A 12,872-nucleotide genomic window follows, 5' to 3' on the forward strand; every position below is an offset into this window, starting at 1 on the left:
TCAGATAACCGAAGTCAAGTGCGACACAGATCAGCCATTTGTCCACACGTCAGGACAAAAGGATACTTGTGACACATTCTCTCACATCACCCGGGTGGAATTTTGTCCTAATCTGAAGAATAGTAATAAAGTCCACACGAGTACTAGACACACTCGGCCAGTTGACCCAAAACCCATTTCTATGTGCCTTCGGATAACCCCACTCTAGTGTGGTCTGCAAACTGTCCATCCAACAATTCATAAGGATGCTCGACTCATTAAACTACAATTCGGAGGAGGGCATTCAGAAACCAGATTAATTTGTGCACCCACCACTGTGAGCAGCAAAACACCAAGGTTTTGTGCAAAGGTTAAATCTGGTTCCCAACAACAACCACTGGACTTTACTCAGACAAGAGGTTTGCCGGAGAGCTCTTCTCGGAGCTCTGTTGGCTGCACTTCAATGGGATTGTTGTTGATCAAGGACCATATCGGTTTTTGAAATCTGTCTCCAGATAGGAACAGGCATTAAAAGAGGTACAAATCCCTCATTAGCACTGTCCCAATTTCTTCTACAGTACTGGATCTTCAAATGACAGGTAAACAGACGCTTGAAGTAGCTGGGCTTAAAGATCCATTAAGCTGTAATCACTTTGCAGAGGCTGCTCCCAGACTACAACTGCAACAGCTTCACTCTATAGTTTTTACATTTTATTCTATGCTTGTGATTGTGTGTTGATTATTTTTTACACAAATAATCTTTGCAACTGCATGAGCTGTACCCGATTGGAGAACAAGTGAAAAAAAAAAAAACTGGTGTGTCTTGAGGAAAGTACAAAGAGGTTCGTTCTACTGTTAAATCCGACGTGCCAGGGTTACAAGCAGAATCAATATCCCACCCACGAACCAACAGATTTGCCACCTGAAAGGGAAAGGAAAAATGGCAATTGTGTGCCTGGTGGCAGTTGAGGGCTGGCAACTCTTCCATTAGATGATTACTCTGATCGGTTTCGTACCTCCCTATCCCACATAAGCAAAGGGGCATCTCACAGGGACTTGCTCTCAACAAGTACGAACCACCGACAATGACTAATCTGAGGTTTGACATGACCATTTAGAGTACAGTATCGATTATCTTTCTGCTGTAAACTATACCTGCAGGTGGAACCAGGTGTGCTGTAAGTAAATGCTAAATGGCCAAAACTGACAGAGGGGCCAGAGAAAATAAAATTTTTGAATTCACGGCATTGACATGACTTGACCATCTCTTGCAATTCCCCTGGGTGGGCACATTACAGACTTTAGCAGAACCATGCAATAAGACTTAGATGACTCCTTTTGCATTAACCAAAGATGACATCTTCTCCATGAGCATAGCTTGGAATACATTTGTATTGCCATTTACACAAAAAAGTGTTCTGGCTACTGGCAGCTTGAACAACTTCAATTACAAGGACCTCCTACCTTCAAGCCTGCTGCAATGTATCCTTTAGACTTAGTGCCCTCAAGTGGCACATAAGGCTATCACACCCTGAGTCATATGTCCAGTAGAAAACATTGACTTTTTTTTTTTTTTTACCTTAAACCTGAGTTTAAATGCAATCACGATTTGTTCATTCACATTTTGTCATGTATAATTTGCATTCAAAAAACGATTTCAAGTAAAATATGTAGAATTTGTCAAAACAAAACTGCAAGCCGACTGTTTTGCCATTGCTGCACAGCATTTTGTTAGCGTTATGCCATTATTCATTCCTATTGAGAGGTCATATTCAGAGATACAACTGTAATAAGTCAGGGTAAAATACAAAGACAGTTATTAATAAAGTGATTCGTCTTTGTTTTTACACCTTTATGGTAGGCCCTAAAGAGTGAAACAAAAAAAAAAGTTTCATTGTCGCCAGTGAGGAAAGGTTTCAATAAAGCATATAAATAATGTCTCTCTCGTCCAGACTTTCTAATTATGCTAATTCTGGTGACAGTCTTTATTTGTGCTCACTCTGAGGGCACTCGAAGCTGCTGCTCCCTCCAGGATCTTGGACAGTTCACTTTTGTTGCGAGGCTGTACACATCCATCTCTAAACTGAAAGACAGAGAGATGAAATTAAATTCAAACACAATTTAAGAAGCCAAAGTTTTTCCAATCATTTTTCTTCATTTCCATTTCCATTGCCATTAGCAGGCTTATTTTCACGGGATTTTGTGTGTCTGTATGATATATATATACTGTGTGTGTGTGTGTGTGTGTGGAGAGAGAGAGAGAGAGAGAGTTGCAAAAAAACAAACAAAAAAGAATAGAAGCCCTTTTACAAATGATAGTAATATTGTTTTACCAGAAGTCCTTGTGCTGTCCTCCCAGGTTACTTAATTTATATGGATGGGTAATGCTTAAAGGCGATGTCGGGCAAGGCTTATTTATCCTTGTCAACTGCTGCTTGAATGGCATGTCAGTCTGTGCAGTGCTTGTGGCCTTCACAACTCTGTATCCTTCGCTGCAGGAAAGCTTTTGTTCTGAATTGGCTGGGTTGATTCGAATCCTATGTGCACGGATTCCTATGGGCTTCTTCCTACCAGAGGCTGATTTGGAATTTAGAGGAGGGCAAGGTAAATGTGTGTTGTCACAGAAAACGGGATCCACATCAGCCGACATGGGTTTAAGCTTGTCTGAAAATGATAGTAAGAAAACGGGCAAAATTAGGCATTCGGTCAGTCATATTTTACAACTTGGCATCACACAAAGTTCAGCCACCCTCTCTGGTGTAACATGTTTATTTATTTAAAAAAAATAGAATTAGTCTGTTCATTCTGAGTGTTTTTACCTGTGCATTTAGACTCGAGAGATGAATTAGATGGACTTGGGTCACAATGTTCTTCATCACTTTTCTCGCTGCTCATTGTGTCAAATCCTTCCCATTCATCATAATCGGCCTGTTCATAGTCGTTGCCATGTTGAACAACTAGTACCTGTGGTAGTCTATCTCTCTGTATTTCTTTGAGATGCCTAGAATAGACATGTGTGAGTCATGTACGTACAGAAGAAGTCACTTTAAGCTGATTAATTTAACATGAGATATCACATTTAGCGGGGGTCACTGCATGTTCTCCCCGTGCCTGCGTAGGTTTTCTCAGAGTACTCCGGTTTCCTCCCACATTCTAAAAACATACAGGGTAGGTTGATTGAAGACTCTCAATTGACCCTAATTGTGATTGTGCGTGTGAATGGCTATTTGTCTGTGTGCCCTGCGATTGGTGGGCAACCGGTTCAGGGTGTACTCTGCCTACTCTCCACAAACAGCAAGGAGAGGAACCAGCGCGCCCGCGATCCTCATGAGGATACGCGGCTCGGATAATGGGTGGATGTATGGATGGATGGACATCACTTTTCATTGTAAAGTCATTAATATGCACAGAGTTGGATAACACACAGTGAAAAAAATATTGGAACACCTAGAGTGCTAAGAGTTGGACATGAGGGCCTGGAACACAATCTCTGTTCATCCCAAAGGTATTGGATGAGTCAAGTTTTCCACACCACACTCTTCCAATAAGCCCTTCTTGGGCCTTGCTCTGTGCACTGGGGCAAAGTCATAACAGAACAGAAAAAAGCCTCCCTAAACTGTAAATTTGAAAGCATGTAGTGCAACTGTGAGGCAGACGGGCTAACTATAGCTGAAGCCATCCACTGGCCATAAGGCTTGTTCTTATGAGGGTCATGGGGAACTAGGGCCAATCCCAGCTGACCTTGGGCTAGAGATTGGGTCTACTGGACAGTTAACTGCAAGGCACATAGACTTATTATAATTATTTAAACTCCCGTTTACAGCCATAGACAATTTAGTGTCTTCAATTAATCTCACATGCATGTTTTTGAGAATGTGGGAGGAGGCGGAGAAACTGAGGGAAACCTACGCAAGCAACAGGAAATCATGGAAACTACACACAGAAAGGACAGAGCTGAGATTGCAATCTAGAAGCACTCACCTTCATAATAAATCTATTGATTAAAATGGTGCCTTTCTATAATTTAGCATACAGTATTTATTACGGGTGATACTTTAACATGTTAATTATGATTATTTCATTCCAAATTATCCATCCATCCACCCATTTTCCAATCCGCTTATCCTCACAAGGGTCGCGGGGGGTGCTGGAGCCTATCCCAGCTCTCTTCGGGCAGTAGGTGGGGGACACCCTTAAAACGGTTGCAAGCCAACCGCAAGGCACACAGGGACGAACAACCATCCACGCTCTGACACCTAGGGACAATTTGGAGTGTTCAATCAGCCTGCCGTGCATGTTTATGGAATGTGGGAGGAAACTGGAGTACCCAGAGAAAACCCACGCAGGCCCGGGGAGAACATGCTGGAATTGAACCTTGTACCTCTGCACTGTGAGGTCGACGCGCTAACCACTGGACCACCGGCGCCGCCCACATTTTAAAAATTAAACATTTTAATTGTCTGCAGGGCCTTGAGTTTGACACCTGTGCATTGCACTGCCAGATGCATCAGAGCTGGTGCAATGGCTTACCAAAATAAAGAAATCGACCATATTGCTATGACAGTTCAGAGGCACAGTTTGCCAACCGTTAAAAGAAAGCAGAAGAAGTCATGCATTTTCGCCAGTAGCCACCTTCTTTATAGCATGCTAAAAAAGGTGGTGGTAATGCAACAAAAGTGTTTGCCAAAACACTCAAAGTGTCGGGCATCCGGAAGAAAATAGAATAAATAGAAAAAGAAGAATAAGAGTCCCACCCCTAATATTTATTTACATTTCCATGAATTTATACAATCAGACGTCAAAATTAGTTATTTTCCATATCTAATGAAGAGGGAGCTATATACCTGCAGTGTTCCTCCCTCCAGGTTCTCACTTCAGCAAGCACATCATTGCTCTCCTTCCCATCAATGTCAGGAGGGTTCAGCATATGCTCTGGTACATGAATGGGCTGGTCAAGGGGGGTAAAAGCAGACATGCAGCATACTGTCTGTGAGGAAAAAAATACATGTACATATACACTGAGTCAAGACGGCTGAGTAAGCAGAGACAAAAAGAAAAAAGAAAAGTCAAGCATGACAGCAGAGGTTATGCAACAGCACAAATATAACTTAATGAACGCTAATACAAGATATGTATGTAAATATCTCCCTTCCCAAATAATGCTCAACAAAAATATTGAATTTGTAGTTCATCTGGACCTCATCGTAAAATGTACTTTCACAACAAAGCTTTATTCCATGCCACCTACCTTCAACTTTTCACGTCTTGCTCGTATAGCCTTGACAGGGTTTCCACAAAACACAATCTTACCAGCTCCTGCACAGATTATGTAATACTTCAAAATGTATATCCTGTTTTTTGCATTGTCTTTGTTAAAGAGTTTGTCATCATGAGGCAATACTAAAAAGAAGCAAATACATCCATAACAGGAAAAGCATATGTATGTGTGTGTGTGTGTATGAACTGTATAGAGAGAAAGAGAGAGAGAGAGAGAGAGAGAGAGAGAGATACATACATACATACATACATACATACATACATACATACATACATAAAGAGAGAGAGAAAAAAAGAGAGAGAGAGAGAGAGAGAGAGAGAGAGAGAGAGAGAGAGAGAGAGAGAGAGAGAGAGACTATAGTAAGTAAACATTCATGTGAACGATCAGAATATGTAACCATGTGTGAGGACACTGCTGTCTTCGTTGATTTCAGTTAAGTCTGAATCTTCAGAATCAGGTGTGGGCAGTGGAGAGGAAAGAAACCCAGATGAATTTGTTGATATAGGTCTGGATCCAGTTGTGCCTGCCGATGAGGGCGGCCGAAGGCTCGAGGTAAGACGCCTGGATGAGCTGGGCCAGCAATATGCACCGGTTGCTTCCGTTTCTGTATAGAAAATGACACGTGTGTCATTAAAACACCTTTAAACAACAGGTTAATTCACAACAAAAACAAAAGCGTACGGTCTTCGGTCGATGCCGGTGAGAGGTGCCTGAGGCAATTTCGGAGGATAGCCCAGTCTTCCCACATGGTGCTGCTCGAGCCCAACCTGCCATCCTCCACTCTTGCATTGTCAAGGTAACTCAGCTGTGGAACCAACTCACTCACTGTTTCCCGATAATTGAAGTCGATCTGGTGGGGTGAGCAAATGAAAGTAAGGTAAACTAAATCTATGTGACTGCAAGTTGAAGGTTTAAAGATGGCATACTTACAACAGAATTATTTAAATGATCATATCAAAGTTTGAACTGAACATTTCTCATCTTCTACCAAACTACGGAGACACCATGCAGAGAAAGAAAATAACTCAAGGAGCCACCATGATACAACCTCAATTCCAGAAAAAGTGGTACATTGTCCATCCATCCATCCATCTATCCATCCATTCATCCATTTACTGATTGCTTATCCTCACAAGGGTCGCGGGGCACTTGGCTTAAATATTACGTTTTTATGAATACAATTCTTCTCTAATGCTCCAGTTATAAAGTATTGCACACTAAATTGAAATCAAAACTGCACATCTATAACTGTTTCACTTTTAAAAGATTAAATGAAAATGTATTGTACTTTTTAAGAACTTTACTTTAGAAAAGTACTGCACTTAAAAAGGAAAAAATGTACGACATTGGATTTTTTAAAATAAAACAGGCTGTATGCGTAAACTAAATCTATGTGACTGCAAGTTGAAGGTTTAAAGATGGCATACTTACAACAGAATTATTTAAATGATCATATCAAAGTTTGAACTGAACATTTCTCATCTTCTACCAAACTATGGAGACACCATGCAGAGAAAGAAAATAACTCAAAGGGGGAAAATGAAAGCGGCGGGAGAATGTGAGGCTTAGGGAGAGAGGAAATGAGCGGTTGTTTGTTTGTACATTGGAAAGAGTTTGGCAAACTCAAGTTGCCAAGTCAAACCCTTAGCTGCTACAAAGCGCAAGCCTAATACATATTCAGCTCAGCCCTTCCCTACATTGCCCTAGTTTCCTAATTAATTCTCTGTTGGTGAGCATAAATAAACTATTTTACAGTGGCCCCGTTCCATACAGTTAAAAATCAGCAGAAAGAGAAAACCATGCCTCTGCCATATGCAAAATGTGCAGTTGTACTAACTGGCCATTGAAGAGATCCTAGAGCCACCATGATACAACCTCAATTCCAGAAAAAGTGGTACATTGTCCATCCATCCATCCATCTATCCATCCATTCATCCATTTACTGATTGCTTATCCTCACAAGGGTCGCGGGGCACTTGGCTTAAATATTACGTTTTTATGAATACAATTCTTCTCTAATGCTCCAGTTATAAAGTATTGCACACTAAATTGAAATCAAAACTGCACATCTATAACTGTTTCACTTTTAAAAGATTAAATGAAAATGTATTGTACTTTTTAAGAACTTTACTTTAGAAAAGTACTGCACTTAAAAAGGAAAAAATGTACTATATTGGATTTTTTTTAAATAAAACAGGCTGTATGCGTAGCCACAAGCTTCATTCTAATGTATTGATTGTATTTCATGTTTTAAATATATATTACTTGTAATCAATTTCTGTGATTATTTTACGTACGACTAGAAAGAGCCAGCATACCAAAAGTTGTACGCATACCACCATTTAAGAATCCCTGAGCTAAAGTATAAAAACATATTGGCCTACTTGTGTGGTAGTCGGGTTTGGCTGCAGACACACGGGGTTTCCCTCCAAGGTGAGGGTCTGCAGCTTGCCACACAACCTGAGATACTGAACCTGGATGAGATCATTCACATCATTCCCTTCCAGATCTAACACTTGTAGATTCTCCAGCATGCCAACCGGACTCAAGTCTGACACGTTGTTAAAGGCTAAGTACAATTCCTGAAAAGTAGAAGATAAAATGTTAAAAACAAACAACAACAAATACAACTGCTTGTACATTTTGATTTAATAGACACGTTCTGAATGAACAAGTATTTTGACAATAAACTGTGACTTATGAACAGTACCCTGAGAGAGGAAAGAGTCGAAATGCCATCCAAGTCTTGCAGGCAGCAACAAGACATCCAGAGAACATGTAGGTGGGATAAGGTGGTCCCCAAGTTCCTATGGCAATAAAAACAGGACAAATAAAACTTTGACATTGAACTTTAGCCATACTGTAGTATTAGTGGTTTTTATCCACAAGTTCCATTACTACTTTCTGCTGCATGTTTTTTCATCGTATCACTGATAAAAATCAAACAACTATTTCTTTTTTTTGAGCTATGTGAAACTCTGTTGACAGTGAAGTTCATTTTCAGTTTCTGTAGCAAGAGAAGAGTGATGAATACTCAAAACTGAAAATACAAAATAATGTAAATCTGTTAATAAGAGATATTCTGAAAATGATGAACATAGAGCACCATGTGTGTACATTTACTTCATTACATCATTGAGGTACGTGGTATATACTGATCACAAGTGTAACAGAAAATGGATGGATGGACAAAGGGCAGTTTATACTGCAGACGATGACGTCAGCAGATATGCAGGCGGAAGTTAATTTCATGTATTGTGTCATTTTTACTCACCGTGTAGATATGAGGACACTGTTGTTCATTTTGAGCTGCACCAGCTTGGGCAAGTAAGAACCTACAGAATGACATCAGCTCGTGAAATGACAAATAAAATGACCTTTTTAATGAGTCGTAACAAAGCCCTCAGTTAAATTCCAGAGAGCCAGGTGGAGAGATAGCCTGATTATCAGGCGAGCCAAATATCAGCGCCAATATTTGGCATTTTGTTGCATGTCGGCATCTGCCTTTTTTTTAATCTGCACGCTGATAAGAGATTATCTTCAACTTTTTAAACCTCAGAGAGTTCTTTCTTTCTTTTTTTTTTTTTAAATTTTTATTTTCAGTGACGGTCTAAGAGATGTTGCTGAGGCTGGGAACTCCTTGCAGTTTTGAGAGAGAAAACCTTTATTTGTCTCACAATGGAGTTATTTTGGTTTTTTTTTCAACTTAAAACAAGGCAAAGCGAATAAAAAAATTATACAGCATAAAAATCTGAAAAGCTGCTTCATAAAAACAAGCTTAAAGATAGATATCGAAAAAATATCATGGCGATAATGGGACATGCAATATGTGTATGTCAAAAGTATGCATTGAAATAATGATGAAATTTAATGCGTTTATCTGACCTTGACCAATCAGATGCATCCTTAAATGTTCATTGGCATCCAATAGGAGAACAGTACGGGCATTAGTAATGCTAAATAACCTAATTAGATGAGAATACATTGAGCCTGATTATTGTTCCATGTGAAAGAATATATATGGTATTCTATTGGAACTCAACTCAACTCAACTCAAGTGTATTTATAGAGCACTTTCAAACAGCCATCGCTGCATACAAAGTGCTGTACATGGAGCAATTCAACATATACAACAAACAGTAAAGCAAGTCGGTAATAAAGATGGTAGAAAGCACCGAAGAGCAAAACCAAGAACTCTGAGGAAAATAAAGATGTAATTTCTTTAGATACATGTGAAATATTGCAATACTTTTTATATCGCGGCATTGAACACCCATATCACATGTTTTTCCAATATCGCGCAGCCCTACTTGAAGCCATTTAAACAAAGGTATGTGTTTTAGTTTGTACTAGTCAAAATTTTGACATAATTTCATTTTTCCTGCAAATGAATATCTGCTCCAAATATCAGTTAATGCCCTCCTCGGCTACGAATGATCAGTATTAGTATCAGCGCTAAAAATCAGTCTATTTCTAGCCAGGTGCTCTACTTTTTTGTGTCTTACTGAATTTGTGGGGTTTTTTTTGTTTTTTTTTTACTTACAAAAATGTCCGCATTGGCCATCATATTATTATACTTATGAAAACTGTGTGACTTTTATAGTTGAATATTAACTTTACATATAAATATTTATCACACAAGGAGACTATTCTTAAAAAAACAACAAACAACCCCACATATATACAGGAGATACTACAAGTGTATTTTTCTAAAAGAACGATACGGTAGTTAAAGATTGCAGATGTGCTATGTAGCTCACCAAAGTTACCGAGGCTGTTTTCTTGAGTGTCCACGCAGATTTCCAGTGAAGTCACCTGAGACAGATCTTTTGTTCCGCACAGTAATTCCTGTGAAGGACAGATTGAACTCAGCACAGTTGCCTATTATGTATTGTTTGAATTAGACGGGATTTCTATCTACAGCACAGGTGTCAAAGTCAAGGCCCGGGGGCCAGATCTGGCGCGCCACATCATTTTATGTGGCCCGCGAAAGGAAATCAAGCATGTCAAGTTCCATGATGCTTGCTAAAGTCCGAACCAACATTTCTAATTGTCATATGTAATCCACAATAACAGTCATTATTTTTGACTTTTGATTTTAAAACTAGTTATTCATAAATTAGTTGTGCACTGTGTATGTAAATGTGGAGGTGATTAAACATTTATGGTTTCCCAAAATTCAGAACAGCCCTCCAAGGCAAACCGTAACTGCAATGTGGCCTGCGACAAAAATGAGTTTGACACCCCTGATCTACAGTATATTAAACAGCTAGCACAGGAAGAGAACTGCAAAGGTCAATTATCATGGAGGAAATTCACACTTTTGATCTACAATAGATACAACATATTCACGATGTCAGCCATAAAAATATAACTACAGCAGCCAGTGGCACATTGTCAATAGAAGGCACTAGGGTGCTAACCTCCCGCCCAGCTGATGCACCTGGAAAGTGACAAAAATGTATCCATCCGTCCATCCATTTTCTAATCCACTTATCCTCACACGGGTCACGGGAGTTGCCGGAGCCTATCCCAGCTGTCTTTGGGCAGCAGGCGAGGTACACCCTCAACTCAACTCAACTCAACTGTATTTATAGAGCACTTTCAAACAGCCATCGCTGCATACAAAGTGCTGTACATGGAGCAATTTAACATATACAACAAACAGTAAAACAAATCGGTAATAAAGACGGTAGAAAGCACCGAACAGCAAAACCAAGAACAAATCTAAATCATGCTGAGTCGAATGCTAAAGAATACAAGTGAGTTTTGAGGAGAGTTTTGAAGATGGGCAGTGAGGAGGCTTGCCGAATGTTCAGTGGGAGGTCATTCCAGAGAGAGGGACCAGCAACAGAAAAGGCTCGATCCCCTCTGAGCCTCAGTTTAGTTCTTGGTACTTCTAATAATGTCTGGTCCGCAGACCTGAGGCGCCGGGCAGGTGTGTATGGGCGGATGAGCTCAGAGAGGTAAGGTGGCGCGAGGTCATTTCGAGATTTGAAAACAAATAAGAATTGGTTGCCAGCCAATCGCAGGGCAGACAGACAAATAACCATTCACACTCACTCTCACACCTAGGGACAATTTAGAATGTTGCATTGACCTGCAACGCATTTTTTTTTTGGAAAGTGGGAGGAAACCGGAGTACCCAGAGAAACATGCAAACTCCACACAGGAAGAGCGGAGCTGGAATCGAACCCTGCACCTCTGCACTGTGAGGATGGCGTGTGAATCAATCAACCGCTGTGACAAAAATTAAATCACGAAAATAAAATATTATCATGAAAATACTTCAAAAATGTATATATGTGTTGTCAAATGAGTAGGATACATACTATACAATTATTGACAATTAATTATGGTATATGTATTCATTGATCTCTGGCGTTTCGAACAAAGATAATTTAGTGTATGAGAACATCAGCTTAGTGTTCAATTAAGCAGGCCCAGATTTCACACTAAGTAATTCAATTTGTGAGTAAAGTGAGAGGGGATCATGTTTATTTTTCATTCATTTGATGACATATTGGTTCGGTGATGTGCGGGGAGATTTTTCTTATGGTCAATTCCCGGCACATATAGAAAAACAAGCAGTGACAGTGAACCTTCACATTCACACTCGCACTCACACCCGTGAACAAGTTAACACTAATGTTTTTGGAATGTGCGAGCAAGCCCAAATACCCCAACAACAAAGCCCACAAGCCTGAGGAGAAGATGCAAACTTCACAAAGGAATGGCAAATCTAAGATTAAAGCCCATAACATCTCCACTGTTAAACAGATTTGCTAACCACAATTCAACGGAATTGATTTAATTCAATGTATTAATTTAGATGGTCACAGATACTGGATGTGTTTGGATCAACCCTTTCTGTAAAGTTCACTGAACTTGCAATACCAATGAAGAGAGAGTATATCTATCCTTGTGTCTTTTGTGACCTTACCAGCCTCTCCTGGGACAGATAGAGTTCCACTGTTGCTTCCGCTTCATCACAGACTTCCATGGCTGGAGCTGGGTTGAAGGGGCCTGATTCATCCATCACAGTCACCTGGACCCGGCCAGAACCAGGCCGAATTTCCCGTTTACTACACGCGAGTCCATTATTGTTTGCTAGCATCATCTAAATTGAAATTATGCGCCTCACTTTACTTTTACCTTTGCCTTATGAAAAAGATAATTCAGCCATGTTTTTCACCCAAGGACCGCCACTCGGGCTGTCAACTGTTTGCTTGACAACCACTCACTCACCTTCCTGGATACGGCAAGGGCGTTCCAGTGGCTTGATGGGAAATGTAGTTTAGACCAACTCCGAAATACGGAAGTAAGAAACGAAAAATTACGCAAATCGATCTTAAAAAGAATCATGATTAATTGTAGTTCATATTAGCAGTTTTTTTCTCATTTAAAAATAAAGAGGATTACCGTACACATAGCTTCATCGCTGTCTAAAAGCGACGCGGAGCTTTACTTTGGATGCAAAGACAACCACTCCTATGTTTATATTGATTATTTGCTGAAAACAGTGTAAGTCGGTGTGGCCGTTTTCCTGTTATTTGTGCGCGCTCCTGCGAAATGCGCGCGACGGGCAGCCACGGCTCGTGCACATCGGGGCGGT

The 12,872-nt window shown here is 40.2% G+C and overlaps 1 protein-coding gene across 2 annotated transcripts; it reads right to left on the reverse strand.

Annotated features, from left to right (window-relative positions):
- Positions 1 to 1,081: 1,081 nt before the first annotated feature.
- Positions 1,082 to 12,798, reverse strand: lrrc56 (leucine rich repeat containing 56). 2 transcript variants are annotated; one of them, XM_019893988.1, is made up of 13 exons: positions 12,413 to 12,798; positions 12,201 to 12,305; positions 10,018 to 10,105; positions 8,532 to 8,592; positions 7,968 to 8,064; positions 7,642 to 7,839; positions 5,939 to 6,107; positions 5,655 to 5,861; positions 5,228 to 5,295; positions 4,824 to 4,966; positions 2,799 to 2,980; positions 2,313 to 2,643; positions 1,082 to 2,062 (listed from the first exon to the last, which is right to left on the reverse strand). In XM_019893988.1, the coding sequence occupies exons 2-13, from the start codon at positions 12,294 to 12,296 to the stop codon at positions 1,975 to 1,977; spliced, it is 1,728 nt and encodes a 575-aa protein (XP_019749547.1). In that variant the 5' UTR covers positions 12,297 to 12,305; positions 12,413 to 12,798; the 3' UTR covers positions 1,082 to 1,974. The 2 variants fall into 2 exon arrangements, with proteins under 2 accessions (XP_019749547.1, XP_019749546.1); XM_019893987.1 differs by lacking the exon at positions 12,413 to 12,798 and having other exon boundaries at positions 12,201 to 12,377.
- Between the last annotated feature and the right edge of the window lie 74 nt (positions 12,799 to 12,872).

The sequence above is a fragment of the Hippocampus comes genome, unplaced genomic scaffold (assembly GCF_001891065.2).
Source record: "Hippocampus comes isolate QL1 unplaced genomic scaffold, H_comes_QL1_v1.1 scaffold104, whole genome shotgun sequence".
Taxonomy (NCBI): Eukaryota; Metazoa; Chordata; class Actinopteri; order Syngnathiformes; family Syngnathidae; genus Hippocampus; species Hippocampus comes.

Coding starts and splice junctions, on each gene's coding strand:
- lrrc56 (XM_019893987.1), bottom strand. CDS start 12,377: ATGATGCTAGCAAACAATAATGGACTCGCGTGTAGTAAACGGGAAATT. Junction 7,840..7,967: donor CGACTCTTTCCTCTCTCAGG/GTACTGTTCATA, acceptor TCTACTTTTCAG/GAATTGTACTTAGCCTTTAA. Junction 5,862..5,938: donor ACCGGCATCGACCGAAGACC/GTACGCTTTTGT, acceptor TTTTCTATACAG/AAACGGAAGCAACCGGTGCA.